General features: G+C 33.6%; 1 protein-coding gene across 1 annotated transcript; it reads right to left on the bottom strand.

The window, feature by feature from the left end:
- Window positions 1–485: 485 nt before the first annotated feature.
- LOC118894802 (small nuclear ribonucleoprotein G-like) lies at window positions 486–716 on the bottom strand. The gene has a single exon (XM_036851379.1). It carries the CDS (start codon window positions 714–716, stop codon window positions 486–488), a length of 231 nt encoding a protein of 76 aa, XP_036707274.1.
- Between the last annotated feature and the right edge of the window lie 16,174 nt (window positions 717–16,890).

Genomic DNA, 16,890 nt, shown 5'->3' with positions numbered 1-16,890 from the left:
GGAGCCCTTGCAACAAGAAAAAAAAAAATAGTTAACCCCTAGTGGCTAAAATATAATTATCATTTATTATGTCATTAAGGGTAATTTTTTTCCTAAACACCTGTGTTGCACCTGTTTATGTTAAGAAACTGTATTTCCACTCTGAATACAACACAATCCAACCTTAGCAAAATAATACATGTCTCTATGTAACACCTTGCAACTCATTTGGTAAACTTCCTCAAAGTCGAACTTTTTGAACTTCCGTGATACCTCTTTCAGTTGGCAAACTATTTCCTCTATTTTTAATCAAGGTTCTTTGAACTATATGTGCCCTTGATTTTCAAGGTATCTACAGAAATACTTCTTTTTTTTTGACTATTACAGAAATTTATGTAACAAAAAAGTTCAGTAAGAAAATGTACATGACCCAATTTTCATCATAGTAAAATGTGGAGAGGGGTCACGTGGAAGCAGTTGACTTCTCTGGTGAAGACAGCCATTGTTCATACTCCTTCCAAGGCTTCTAGCATGATGATACTATTTCCTTGTATTATCACCATTCCAGTATCGTTCTGTTGCCCACTAGTTGCCATCTCCACACATTCATCTATCACAAGATTCATAAAGGGATCAAATCCCCTCAATATTCCTTGGACATGTCTGCCACCATTTAATTTTAATGATAACTTCTTGTCTATAAATTTATTCAAATCGGGAGGGTGAGCTTTGCTCATGATGTCTACTCGATGAGCTCAAAGATGCCTCCAAAAGGAATTCTAGTTGTCCCTCACGTTCCAGCGGTTAGAGCAATTCTTTAATAAAAGTAGAAAAAAAAATGTTTTCTTTATCCCTGGCTGAGGTAATGGATACAAATAAAATGTGATATATAGTTCTATTATAACTAAGAAAATGTGGTATATTAAATAACTTGTGTTCAGTTGTTACAGTAAGATATCAATTTCCATAAAATTACAGTGGAAATGCTTACACAATTAAAAATTGTCAGAAGCATCAGCTCTTACTTTTTCAGTCCAAATTGAAAGTCAGTATAAAAGAAATCACATTGGGTCTCCTCCTCTCTGCTACAAAATCCTATTAGAAAAATTAAGAAGTCCCAGTCTTAATAATTGTTTCCAATCTGCGTGTGTGTGTGTGTGTGTGTGTGTGTGTGTGTGTGTGTGTCTGCCTTCATATTGTTGACCTGAAATAAATAGATTGCTAGATATTTCTCCAACAAAGACAGGTCTATTCTCAGCAGAGAATTGCAATTCAGACTTTGCAACTTCTGCACAGCAAGGGAAGGAGAACAATTTTATAAAGAAGAAAATGAAGTTGGGAGGGCTACTGCAGAGTCCATGGCTTTTCATCAACTGAGTCCTTGCCAGGAAAGAAGAGGAGTCTTTCTTCCTCCTGTTGGGCTCTGCTGTCTTAGGGTGTGAGAGCACCCCCTTTCGGGACTCCCAGCTCTATTTAATTGAGGTTTCTGTTTAATTTTTTACAATGTACTAGAATATGCACTAGGGAACAGGATGATTGTGAATTTTATAGTCTGTATGTGTGTTCTAGGATAAAAAAAACTAAATGTGAACAAGGGATAAGAAAGTAATTTTTGCATCTGGTTATCATTATTTGACAGGTGTAATGACATTGTTCTCTGTTCTCTCCACCTTCAATCCACTTCTTTTTACCATCTGAACTTTCATTGACAGGATACTCAGTAGAACTGCAGTAGTTTTCAAAAAGTAGATGTCACTTTATTTGAAAAGAGATCATTGCATTTAGTGCTTCGTAAGCCAAGCCTGTCTTAAGCATAGCTATTAACATATGTAGGGCAGAGCTTAGAGATTATTAAATGTATGACTATGAAACAAAAAGTCTTTTCATAGATCAAATATGAATATTGCATTACAGTAGAAATGTAATCAAGTAGATGGGGCAATTCAGCCTAGACTTATTTTAGATTTAATGTTTTCATTCAACCAATCAAGCTTCTATTAATGAGTTATTTTGCTGACCATATATACATATATATATAATAACTAGATATTTTTCTTATATATCATTTTAATAAAAGTGTATGTTAAATATATGAGTTTTTCACCCATATATATTGACCAAAACCAGATATATAAATCTATAGCTATTTGTACAATTTATTTTAGCATATATATATACTAAAGTTATATTTTTATAATTTTTCCACTAAAAATTGGAGTATTTAAAACAAAGTGTTTTCGGGAATTAACCTGTGAGGGATTTGCAGAAATTCTTTAAAATATGTATATATCTATGTTTATCTACCTATTTGTTTATCTAATCTATCTACCAATATGAATAATGTGGTCCCATTTGCAACAAAAGGGTTATAAATAAGTACCAACAATTATTTTACTGGCTTGAGTTATTAAAATTAAATAAGACAGAATAATTTAAGTAAAAATCCCAAAATATAGAGAACTCAGAACCTTTTAAATTAAAATATTCCAAAGATGGAGAATAAGTGAATTTATACTCACCTTAACCCACTAAATCTTTCAGATAATGGGTGTGTAACAGTTGTAGATTTTTTCAGCATTCCAGACTCACTTGGACCCTAAAATCATCCTGGAGACTGCTGGGGAGGGAGAGCAAGAGGAAAACAAGGACATAATTTAAAGAACATATTCATTAAGCATTTGAGTAAAAATAACTTCTGCGACAATAAGTATGGAAAAAACCCAGGTGCTTATCACAGCTTATTACTCATGACATGGAAACAAACTGAAACATTTAACACTATAGCATAATAATCTTACCTAGATCTTCTGATCCATTACGTAAAAATCAATGAAATAAATATGAAAGTGCATTTATGTTGACATTGTGCTCTTATGAAAAAAATGGTAAGAATTCTCAACATTTTCTAAGTTTTTATAGAATCAAACTTTTATTTTGTGCCTGTACTAGACACTAATATATGTTTTGTTAGACCTGGAGAATTTTTCTTATCATCATGATATTCCAATATGAAATTTCTTCATATAAAAACATTTTAAGTCCTCAGAAGATTAGATATGATATTTGATGGCAAATGAAAGACAAACATACGAATTGTATAATTAAAATCAAACATGCATTTTTGTATTTGCTCTTCCTTAAAAATAATTGTTGTCACAATTAGTTCAAATTATCATGAAACACTTATAACATTTCTCAAAAAGTGTGATACAAATATTAACTTTCCTAAGTGCCCTGTGCCTCTGAGTCTGAACCACAGGATACACAGAAGGACTGAAAAGAAAGTAGTTGTAATTTTAGCTAGGGTTATCTCTAGTGAGGGATTAGTGTTCTTTATTTTTAAGCATTTATAATTTCCAAATTTTCAAGTTGTTTCATTAGTAGGAATTTTTAAGTTTGTTTAAAAAATATACATGTATTTGGAAATTAATAGATTCTGTGAGGAGTTGTATGCCACAAAGACACATTTGCACTATACTGAGGGAGTTTTGATTTAGAAAAGATAAATACATGTCTAAGGTCTCAAGACCAGGCAGTAGCAGGGTCAGAACTCCCATTACATTCTATAAAACTCCAAAGTCTCTTGTCTTCAATATTATCCTACACTGCCTATATATAAAGGCGTATCCTGAACTATTGAAGTTTCAAATGGACATTAAACCTTAATTTCACAGAGCAACATGAATGTGCAACACATTAACAATATAGGATTTTAATAAGCTATCAATTTGTAAACAAATAGTTTTACAGTAACTGAGAATCACTAGCCACATCTTTGGAATATATAGATTTTTGGTTGAATGGCTAATAGATATTCAATAATAACAACAAAAAGAATCACGATGGTAATAACATAACCAACAAACATGAATTGTGTAATCAGTGTTCTTCCAACAGCTTTGAATAATTTATCTCAATTATTCCTCACATTAAACCACTACATTTCTATTATTTAGATGAAGAAAGTGAGGTTTACAGAAGTTCTACAACTTGTCCAACATCACAGAACTATTTGGTTTTGCAGTGTCAAGTTTCAAAACCTACTGTGATCTCAGAACTTACTATTGTAATAAAGACTTATGATTTGGGGTTTGCTGACAGACAAAATTATAACAGGAAAAGCATTTCTGGAGTAAGAATTTGGAAAGCTTGTAATTTGTTCAATCCTTTATCTCTATCTCTGTATCTATCCTTTTTTATTTATATCTATATCATCTATATCTATTTCTATCTATCAACTATCTATCATCTATCTATACTGAGGCAGTGATAAAGTGGTACACAGTTTTGTTTCTTTTTTTAACAGAATGAGATCTCTTTTATCATTTTTCACAGTTGATACTGAAAGAACGTTTAACATTAAAAGTAAACGAAGTACTTTTTTTGCTATGTTGAAAACTCTTAGAGAAAACAAAGCATGAAAGCAATGAATGCATTCCTTCTAATAAAGTAATTCTTAACTTTTTAAAAACTAAGCATCAAAGTAAGCATCTATTTCTGGACGTCGTTAACATTAATCTGACAAGCTGTTTGGCAAATTTTACTTTAATTGACATTGACAGTGGAGTTTTATTGGAAAGTGTTGGCAAGCTTATACCCAAACACCTTCAGTATAAAGGAGAGGTTCTGGAAATGTGATGAGAATTTATTATAGTCTTCAGCATTTACTCAAAGAGATATACTGAACAATGAAACAGAAAGAAACAAGACCATCCATCACTTCCTCACAAAAGGACCTAAGTTCTTATGTCCATTAATACTGTTACATTCTGCCAGCAGTCAATGAGAAGACATCACTGAAAAATTCTCACAAAAGTGTTAAGTTATACATATGTCCAAAAAAAGGCATTTCCTGGATTCTGGTTGAACTTAGTCCAATACCATTTTACTTTTTACTGAGGAAATTCAACTTAAGTATTCATGGTTATTGTTATATAGTTATTTAACTGTATTCTCCCTGTGAGGTAAAGAAAGAATTAATGATTTCTTTTCTTTTTTACTTAAAGAGGTAGAGACTCTTTGAGTCTTTATTTCCTAGGCTCTGATATAATAAATACATTAGTGTCTGCCCTACCGTGTTGAAGAGTAAAGTGGCTGGGACAAGTGGCAGCCATGGCATGGTGAGAAGAACATTTCCCACCACGTGTGTGCGTCTATCATGGCACTTATCATTCTCTGTTGTAATTGTTTGCTTGACCAAATGCTGCTTTGTACAGCCAGACATTGTCCTTCTCATTGTGTGGAAAGCCACAAAAAGTAGCTGAAACACACAAACACCTGGACAGTTTTCTACCATATCCTTTAAAGTTTTAGTTGAGTGAGTCTGAATGCCAAGGTATGGCAGTTGCGCAATTTATAAAATTGTTTTGATTGCATGTAACAAGAATCTAAATATCTGCTCTAGGAATGAAGAGTGGCAGTGTGCAGTCCATGTCTTTGATCCCACTTTAACACAGCTTATTCTGTACTTTAAGGTTTGTTACTTGCACTATCCTTTGTCATATAGCCCTATCTGTAGTAAATGGCTCTCTTTGGGTTACAAGCCATGTAATCCTAACTCAAACTAAAATGCAAATTACATAAATAAATCTTAAATAAGTTTTCAAATGAGAGAAAAAATAATCCATGGGCCTTCTTACTTTCAAGTGTAGGTAGATCCAGGATTGTAATTAAGCCTCTTTGCCATCATTGGTCTCTCTTGTTAAATCTGCTTCTCTTTGCCTTGGAATCACCTACTATCCAGTGCTGTCTTGATATATCCGGACAAGGCTAGCACTGGATTTTATGCATATCATATTGTTATCTAGAGCTATCAGAGGAAAGGGAATTGTCTTTTTCGGTAGGTTCAGTGGGGAACTTGCGACGATTATGATTTACTAACAATTCCTATAAAGGAGTCATTTGTCCAAAACATGGACCGAGAAAAACTAGCCTCCTCCAAAGCATATGAAATAGGGTTCAAACTGAAGGTATCTCTGTTATGGGACTAGTAAGAAGAAATAGTGTGATATATGAGGTTATGGTACTTATGTTCACATTTGTGCTTATTGACATGAGTTATTGAGGTTGAGACATAATTTTAAAGTCATCATTGTTCTCATATTGGAAAGAATATGGTGCAATTGCACCAATGTCATTTCTGAAACAGCCACCTTCTCTCCTTACCCCTGACAACCGAGAGCCCTAGAATCACCACACATTTCCGACTAGAAAAGTAATCATAGTTTAGATATGAACAATTAGTATTTTACAATGTAGAATACATTCATTTTTAACTGAAATTTTGCTTTATCTCTATTTCTAAATGCTTAATTAAGGTGTATATAAATGCCATTGCTAAAGAAAAACCATCTAGTTTAATTGCCTGAAGTTTTAGTTACCTAAAGCACAATGGATTACCTTTATGGATCATATATGAAAAAAAACCCTAGGCATGTTCTAACTTCCATACAAATGATGATAGGTAGAAATGCTCCTATTTTAAAATTTTGCTCAATAGTCGTCTATGACTAGAGACTGAAAGCCAGTGGAACTGACTCAGCATCCATCTTAGGAAAAGGCAGCTACGCTTGTCTGTGTGTCTGTGGTTTTCTAAATTATTTGGCCTAGTTCTTAATTTGTTTCAGCATTTCAGTACATTCTCAGTACTTTCCATGTATCTCTACTTCCTTAAAGAAACACTGATTTTAGAATTAATGAAATAAATGGAGCCTCAGACCAATGTTTCCTAATATGTTTTCTCTATATTTCAAAACATTAAAGTGTATTCAGATCAATGAAAAATGTATTAGAATGTGTTGTTTCTAAAGAAATACTAAACAACACTGGCTGAAAGTAGTTTAAATGAGGTAAAACCAGCTTAAACTTATTTGTAAATTTGACGAATATCCTTCACGGTATAAAGAGAGAAAAAGACATAATGAGGTTAAATGACCATTTGTTTTTCACCTCCTCTGTAATTTTGAGAACTCCAGGTGAATATGTATTCATGTAAGACTGTTTTTGGAGGTATGATCATTTAAACAGTAGATTTCATCTTAAAAATTTTATTACATACCAAAGGGTAACAGGACGTGGCATTGAGGTTACAGCCAATGATATTTAACAAGATGTTGTTCTTAGTTTATTAACGTAAGAGGAGAAAGAATTGCATGGCCAGATATTATATTTAAAGATAGGTTATTGCTTCTCTGAAAGGATATATGTTTTGACTCAAGCCATCGGCAAAAGGAGGAAACATAGTGATACATGTGATGGGTGGTTGTAATGAATAAAACACACTTCTTCTGTAGGAGATTTTGATTGTTGGCCTACCAGGATTGTCAGTGTGAACGAAAAAGATACGTAGGGCTACAGGACAAAAGACTAGACTCCTTTCCTTTTTATTGTTTTAAATAGCAAAATATTTAATATTGGAAGAAAGAAGGATAACATTTTAAGACTATAATATGAACAATCAGTATAATTTTAAAATAAATATTAATAACACAAATCTACTACATTAACTGTGTAAATAGATCAATTAAGAGTGAGTTAGCAACTTCTTAGTTACAAATTATATGAAAATGGTTGGTTTTTATCATAAATCAGCCAGGAATTTTATTTGCCCTTATATAGCCATACAACATCTGATAAGTATGCTTTGGGGTCCAGTTGGTCGTTAGTCTACACTTGAATTAAGGAGAGAGATGCTTTAGTTTCTTTCCAACTCTGATCTAAGAGGTAATAATTTTTTTAATCATAGTTACCATTACACATACAAAGACATAATTAAACTTCAATTGTATTCATTTTCCTACTTCCTTCATCCAGGAATTAAAAATCCTGAAATAAAAGATAAAAGACAAGCCTTTGAGTGGTTTTGGAGGAATATAACAAGTAAAGTGGGAGATTTCCAAATTTTTAGGCCATTTAAAATTTTCAAATACTTAAGATCATTTTTTACTGTCCCTCCCACTCACATTATAAAGAAAAGGAAATTAAAGTAAGTCTGTATTAAACACAGTACATTTTTCCAAAATGTAGTTCTTAAGAAAACAAAAAAGAGAGGGCAAGCAAACTATTAGCAGATAAAGAATTTACATTCAAATACACATGTCAAATTATCAGAAAAATTAATTTATTCTAACCTCCTGTGACCTCTCTCTCCCCCAAGTCCTGCTGTACTTACACTATGCAAGATTATGCTTAGCATTCTATTTTACACCAAAATGATTTGCTTCCTAATATTAAAGTATGCCTTAGTCTTATTTCCAAAACTATTTTAGTCTCTTAAAATAAGGACCATACCTTAAGAGACTTTTATGTTAGTAAGATCTTCATAAAAGTTTTGAACCTATGGTAGGTTCTGTATATTGTTTAGTCAAAACAGCTAATGAATAACTTGCCTTTTGAAGGTGAAATATTTATTTAATGAAAAGCTAAATTTTTCCTTAAAAATTGGAATACATTCTCCCTCTCTCTCTTTGTTTTTCTCTCTTCCCCTTTCTCATTCTCTTTCTCTACACACACACACACACACACACACAAGATATCATATGCATGTTTGATAGCAAAATGCCTAATCCAGAGTGATACAGTCTTATATTGTGTTGTATATAACTGAGGTACTTTTCATAGAGGGAGTATCAAACTTCAATTGGCATAGGTACCGAAGTTTAGTGCCAAAAGTTTATACATAAAAAAAATTTCCTTTTTGGATGCCCTTGAAAGATTGGTACTTTCTTGTCTCAGAGTTCCTTGTTGTTCCAGATTCCTCTCTAATGTTGTTTGTTTGCTTTTGCTTTATCTGTGGTGTTCTCATGTATTAACTACTCCAACATCAAACATACTCTCTTTCCAAAGAACAGAGAATTAACAGAATAATGGGGGTACAAACTTTCTCTTGATACAAATAGCATGTGGTCAATCATTCAGTATATCTGCAATCTTTTATTTTCTTATTCTTTCCAAAGCTGAGGGTGTGGCCTTGTTCCTCCTGGGAAACATGTAATATTGGCACAAGGATAAACTAACTGGAGGGTTCAACACAACAAAGAGTTCAAAAAAATGTAAACATATATGGTTACATGATTTGTGAAAATGGCAAAAGCAGTACCATGGAAAAAAGGCTGTCCTTTTCAACTGCACACAAGCATGCACACATTTGTGTGCACACACAGACACACAGACACACAAGCTCATAATTCCAGGTAAATTGCAGATCTAAATGTTTAAAGTAAAACAGTAAAGCTTTTAGTAAAAATTATAGAACTTCTTGACCTCAGAGTAGGCAAACATCTCTTAAACAAGAAGTAAAAATTATTAGTCATAAAAGGAAGATCATAATTAATTAATTGTATTAAAATTAATAACTTACATGCATTAAAAGACACCACTGAGAGATATGATTGGAGAAGATATATTGCAGAAAATAGATAGGTAGATGATAGGTAGATATATGGTGATAGATGATAGATAGATGATAGATAGATGATAGATAGATAGATAGATAAAAAGTGTGACCTTGTATGTATCATATCAGGCAACAGACTCATCCTGTGTAAAGAATGCCTACCAATCAATTAGAAAATGACACATAAATGGACACAAATCTTGAATGGTTACTTCACAAGAAGGTACTTTAGTGACCAATTAGTATTTAAACTTTGTAGAACATCATTAGTCACCAGAAAAATTCAAATTAAACCAACACCTGATACAACCAACAAGTCCCAAAACATAATGGGTGAAATGTTTGACAATATGCTTGAAATATTAAAGTGTTAGTGACGTTGTGGATTAAACGGAATTTTTATACCTTCATAACATGTTGGTTGGGATTTAAATTGCTACAACCACTTTGAAAAACTATTTTGCAGCATCTACTAAGGTTACCTGGATACAATGCAGACCTCACTGAAGTGGATACCCCTAGATGATGGTTGTACTACTCAAGGTCTTCCCCAGCTTGTCTTCATTGCATCTAGACCGATAACTGTGGTCAGGTCTCAGTATAAACTGATGAGAAGTCTGTTCTCCTGCTCCAGGAGAATATAATTTACTCCCTAAACAAGTTGCTAGACCAAGGATAATATGTCCTGATAAGAGCAATGAAAAACATGTGAGAATGTATATTAAGTATGCTGACCCAGAGGGAGTAGATTATAAGGCTATATAAGGGAAAGTTAACTGACATGGGGTTGTGGAAACTCCTATAATTCAGGGTTTAATAGTCTATCAATGATACATTGATATAGAGCCAGTTCGTGGATGCACTTCTTGAATAGTCCCTTGAAAGTTGCACTCAGTGATGCCCTAATGTTACGAGATAGAGAAGACAGAACTCCTTTGTAGAAAGATTTGAAAGCTCAGAGAATTGGACATGTAATGTTTACCAGAAAATCCCAGACAACACACACTTCATTAAGACAGTAAGAAATGGAACTTCCATCATTGGGCAGCTGCATGTTTAATATCCTCTCTATCTCAGGGACGATGATGGGAGATATCTCCATAGAACTAGGCTCACTAAGGTTGAGTGATGTTATGAGTGATTTTTGAATAGCAGAAATGCAGTGTCGACCCTTAACCATTAGAGGTGAGGTGGGCACAAGCGTCAGCATGGACAGCAAAACAACTGTGGGAACCATGTGCCTTAATATGATGAAACTCAATACACAAGTCTATGGCACTGGTTAATAAATTATAATGTCTTAACCGTGAAAAATGGGTAGGAAACTAGGCAATGACTTGACTTTTACAAACAGGAAAGAAAAAGGAGTTAGTGAGAAACAGACTGAGGTCAGTTGTGACAATGGAAAATTACAAGTCCTTACCTGTTTCTAGGTCTGATCCAATTTTAAGATCCATAGCCCATATATTGAAAGCAAGACAGGATACCCTTTAAAAAGACCCAGAAATACCACAAACCACCACTGTATAAGTATTCCCCCAGTTCTTTCCCAAAGAAATCGGCAACCATTCACCTTAGCAACTGTATACGGGGGAAAACTGAACACCTAGGGCATTTGATGGTTATTGGTATAGGGTCTTGATACTAAGGAACATGAATTCTATTATGGACCCCCAGTTAGAGTGTGGTCTTATGGCTGCAAGATATGAATGGAGTCCTAGCCCAGGACTCTCTTACAGTTGGTCCAATATTTGAGTGCCCAATGTTGTTCGTTTTCCGTTCTCAAATGCTTAATTAGGATAGATATATTAAGTAAAAAACAGAACTTACATATTTGTTCCCTGATGTGAGGAAGTATCATCAGGAAAAGAAATCATAATCCATTTCATATACTGGGTCCACCCTCTGTGACTGAGAGGATGGAAGGATGGTGGTCGTCATCATATCCTCAATCAAAACTATGTAGATGAAGCTGAATGATATGGACTACCCCAAATATAACCAATTAGTTAAGCCTTGATCTTAGTTTACTTCCAGTTATGGGGTTTTTACCAGCACTGACCAACACAACATCCGGCACTCAATATGCAGCAACTGGTCTGGCAAATGTTTTCTGTTCAGTCCTCATCAGTAAAAAGAATCAAAAACACATGAAAACAACAGGAAACTTTATTCTCTAGGGCTATGTGAATTTTCCTTCTATCTGTTACTATATATTGTAGTCCACAAGGATTCCTATCATCCAGACCACGAGTTGGCAAACTACGGCCCATGGGCCAGATCTGGCCTGCATTTTTATGCCTGTGAGCTATGAATGTTTTTAACATTGTAACGGAGTATAAAAACAAAGCAAACAAACAATAATGTGATAGAGATGTTTGTGTCCTGCAAAACCTAAAAATGTACTGTCTGGTCCTTTCCAGACAAAGTTTGCCAAATTCCAATCTAGACACTCTAGGAGAATATTTTTCATAGCTACTGATTTTGGTAATAAATACACATACAGTTATTTCTGTATTAGGCAAGTTTTTTTTAAACCTCTTTAAAAATCTTATTTAATCCTCACAACAATCCACTAAGGTGAGTCATGTTACTGTCCCTCTTTTACATGTGATACACTTGATGCAGCTCAGAGCGGTTACGTGACTTGCGAAAATCATCCAGCTAATAAGTATTAGGGTCAGGATTGAAACCAAGGCTCCTTGCCTCATATTCTCTCTCTTTAACGGTCCTTCTATGATTGGAAGAATTATTATGTGCTTAACATACTTATGATCAGTTGAATTGATGAGACAAATCTATATGACATAATCTGAGAGCAAATAAAATACAGAAAATTATTTAATGTAAAATGATTCAAACAAGTAAATGAAAACATGAAGTTTCCAAGTAAAGTCACCTCATAGTGAACTTCTTGTCGCTTAAATACTTCTAACATGAAAATACACATTAGAATTCATTAAACACGATGTGAGAATAGGTAAAGGAATGAAATTATTATTACTCACCCAGCAATACCATAATCTGTCATTTTATTTGGTGAGATGAATTGAACAACAAAGTGGGCTAATCTCAGTAGGTACATCTTGCTTTGTTAACTACCTGTAGACCAAGAACAAATTAGATGTGTATATCATATTTACATGTTCAGTAGTCTGTTGCTATGGTAATGGAGAAAAAGAGGATTCTAGTAACATGAATTTCGATTTCTTGGGCTCATAGGTATAAACCGAATTGGAAAGGCAATAATTACTTAAAATAGCCAATATCATTGCTAATGAAATTTTTGTCATCTCATAAGAGGGAAAACAATGTCCAGGGCTCACTTACATCTATAATTTGCCACAATTTTTGAAAGCATACATGATTTTCTATTAGGAAGATTATAAAATGGCAGAAAGCTCATTTAAGGTAACTGAGAATGACAATTTCTTTGCTTCTTATGACCAATTTTTTGTTCTGGTGGGAGGATGTTTTAATGTATAATTCCTTCTATTTTATTCTGAGTTAAATTTTGTAAGTGATTTTAGAAGCTCTGTGGAAATAAACATATAATAAGCCCTAACATAACAAGAATACCAGCATATAAATTGTGTAAGTGAAATGTATTTGTAAGAATAGTACATAAAGGTACAAATTACAAAACTGCCTAATTAAGAGTTGTCTAATAAATATGCAACTTCAGGCAGTGCTGAAACTTGGCAAATATTTGTTTATTAGAATCATGACAATGTTTTATTTAAGGGCCAGAGTGTCTTCAATTTTGCACTGCTGCCATGAAAGCAAATCAGCTCGATTTTTTTCCCTCAATTCCTCAATCCCTTTCTCATAAAGATTTTTACTCAATCCTATGATTTTCATACAACATATATGGCAAAATAATTGTTGACATACGACATTGAATTAAAGTGGCTATACCTTCAACGTCTCCAAGATAGTTTAAGAGGTTAGTATTGTTCTTTGCATTATTATTTTTATTATTTGCCATAGAAAATGCTCTTTAAAGTCAAAAGCACTAATATCTCATAACATCTTAAACTCTAGAGATTTTATTCTAACACATAATAAGGGAAAGCAAATAGCAGAGTATTGTTATAAGTGAGAAATTTCTTCATGAGCCATTGAGGGGAATTCTGAAGAATCCTTCAAATTAGAAAGCAACATTATTTTCCTCGAAGAAAAGAGTCGTGGTAAGAAAAACACAAAAAAAGGTCCTTAGGGAGGGTCAAGATTTAATATGTGAGTGCCGTGGGCTAGCAAGTTTTCTCTATTCCGAGAGTGGCATTGAAATTAGCAGAATCATCAAACTTCAAACCTGAAGACCATTTATAAAAACAGAGATAAGCAGAGCGTTTAGATGACAGCACAAGTGGGCTTTTTTTTTTTTTTTTCACACTGGAAAATCTTGAGACATAATCATAATTCCAGGGTGGGAAAGTAGAAATTTAGAGTTAAATTTAGGTTCATCAAATTAAAAAAACTCAGAAAAAAATTAGATTTGAATGCCCATTTTGATTACACTTATTTTATCTACAGAATGAATGCTGATTTGTTCACCTAAAATTTCTCTATACATTGGTTGATGTTAAGTTTCTCTCTCTTATGTCAGCATTTACACTGGGACAATTGAACAATGTGTCTAGCACACATTAAATTGCAGCTATTATTGTTCACTTATTTTTATATTGTTTTTATGAACAGTTTAAAAATTATTCACTAAAAAGCAAAACAAACAAAATCATGAATTTGATTACTTCTGCTTTTCCTGTGGACTGATAGTTGCATAAACTTCGGAACATCTCATTAAAAGCAGGCTAATAAATCAGAATTATCGACCATATTTTTTCTGATATTCTAGGAACTAGAACCAGGTACAACTTAATACGTGCTGTGTGGCAATTATAATGTAAATCCTCAGTTGCTATTTCATATTTTATTGGAAATATATCGTGTGTGATCATCATCTGATATTAGGTTTCATTTTTGAGGAAACAATTTGGTTTTAGTCTTCTAATTTTTTTTCTTATGGTTGTCCTCTTTTCGTTATTGCAGTTTTTATGCTCAGCTGTTTCAAATCTGTTTTCCTTCCTGCCTGAAATCCTGAAGCCAATTCACTGACCTACAAACTTTATTAAATTGCACACATCTTTTAATCAAAAATGTAACAATTTTGCTGACACACTATCTTCTCAGGGGCATAAATTACTCTTAGATGATTTAAAGAAATAGCTTTCCCTAACAGTGTTTGCTTTAGCATTTTTTTTCAAATGCAAAGTATAGATGACTGATAAGTGTCACAACAAAAATCCATATCATCAGCACAAGCTTTTAATGCTCTATTTCAAAAGAACCAGAGGAAAGAACACAAAATAATATCCTAGTTCTACTTCTCCTTTGTTGTTAAATTACTCGTGTTCAAATGAGCATCTTGTGTTGTTTTAGATATTTGACACCTGTCTGTGTAAAAGATATTTGGGGCATCATCCAAGTTCTAATATTTAATTCTACTCCGGGAATTTAAAGGACTCTAAAATGCCTTCTTGAAGATTCATGTGAAATCAAACTCAACCAAAGATGAAAAATGAGTCCGCTGATTTTGAAATGCCAAAACCCTGCAGCGAGTTGAAGAGACAATGACATCTGTAAGGTTGTCATGACACAGTGTCTACTGACATTTGAACTTCTAACTTAGCTAAGCAACATTCAGTGGAAGACAACCTCATTTCTTATTACGACTTCCTATCCATCTCTATAGCACATGCATGGAGTCCAAGTGTACATGCAGTTGATAGATTGTTCAAGGAGTAAGCATTTTAGGAATTATTCCTGCCCCTTCTCATTTTTCTTTGCTCACTTTCTTGTCTTAAAAAACCAAATAAACAAACAAAAAAGTCTTGTTGCATCCGTTAGCAGTTGAGTAGGAAAATCTTAAAGGGAGAGGATGACTAGGTAGGTATCCCCCATAAAGTAGTTCTGGTAAGAGTTTTGGAGGCTCAAAGCACGGGCTAAAACGAACTAAGTGGGCTTTACTTCTGTATGTGTTAGTGCTATTGAACTCTTACCACAATATATGCTAATTCTGAAAGTTTACAGAAATGGGATTAAATATTTATGTGCTGACCATGTTACGTTTGAGGCATTCATTCTAAGCTGTTAAATTTTTAAGTACTTGGAGTGTTTAGCATGAGGATACTGAATTACTGCTTTTTTTTTTATTGCACTTTAGTGATAACAGATATTCTTTGAAACAGTGAGAAACCTTTGAGAAAATTCTGTATGCATTCATGAAGTAGAGTATTTTGCGCATATAAATGTAGTGTTAATGATATTATGCAGTATGTTATGATACTGCATAATGACATATTATGATATTTGAATTATAAAAATCTGGTGCACTTATAGCACATACAACATTTCTGAAGTGGATTAAAACTATTCATATGTGCTAGAAAAAAGTATAATATGCATATGCATATGATGCCCCACTGCTCATGCGCCCACCCTCTTGTACATGCACACCAACCCATACATGCCATTTACGTAGAGTACCTGTTTGAGTGCCATTTGAGAACAATTTCAGTGCATTTCTTGTCATGTCCATGAATATATATTCAAGAAATCAGTTTTATCTGTTAACTGGGACTCTTTATTCTTCAGTGTTTGAATCATATTAGAAAGAAAATTGCTCTGGTACTATCTGGGTTTGTTTTTGGATCCTTCAATGTTGGACTTGGAAAAATTTCCTACCCCTTTCTGATTTTTAGTTCTCTCATCTTAAAATTATAGCACAATAGCACCCTCAAAATTAGAATTAAGGGCCACCATTTATGGATCCATTGCAGGTCCTGGTATATGAAAGGTGACAAATACCAGTTCCCTCTTTTGTCTTTAAAACCAGTTATAACTAATATGTTATCAATTAAGGCCATGAAGAGAAGTGTGTTTCTCTATATATTGTTGTATATTTTAATATTGTTTGATGTGTAGGACTAATGCAAGATTAAAATGCAGAAAATTTTTGTTCTCTTCTGCCTGCTTTTTGAAACACTGCTACACCAACTCTGACCAACCCATACAGCACCTGGGGAGGTTTTGTTAAAAAGACAAACTGATCAAGTCTTATTCCTTCAAACATATTCCAAAACTTTAATGTTTAATAAGGGTCATTCTCCTCAACATGTCCTTTAAGTGCTGCCCTAATTTCACAGGAATCGACCTGCCCACTTTCTCTCGGGAGGGTACACCTTTCCAGTAGTACTATTTTGTACATTTTCATGAACGCTACCATCGTCATGGTCTCTCCTCGATGGACACAGTAACAATTTCAACAATTTATTTTCTGTCTTTTCTTAAGGTATTATTAATAAACAGAATTGTAGTGAGCATTCCTAGCCCTTTCTATGTGCTAGAAAACCTACCACGTGTTATATAGATATTATTTTTTTTTGAAAGACCATACTCTTTTCCTAAAAACTATATTAAATCAAATTCTGGATTCAAAACCTGATTTCTCGAGA

Source organism: Balaenoptera musculus, chromosome 4 (genome assembly GCF_009873245.2).
Source record: "Balaenoptera musculus isolate JJ_BM4_2016_0621 chromosome 4, mBalMus1.pri.v3, whole genome shotgun sequence".
Lineage (NCBI taxonomy): Eukaryota > Metazoa > Chordata > Mammalia > Artiodactyla > Balaenopteridae > Balaenoptera > Balaenoptera musculus.
This window is presented reverse-complemented; position numbering and strand designations above follow the sequence as displayed.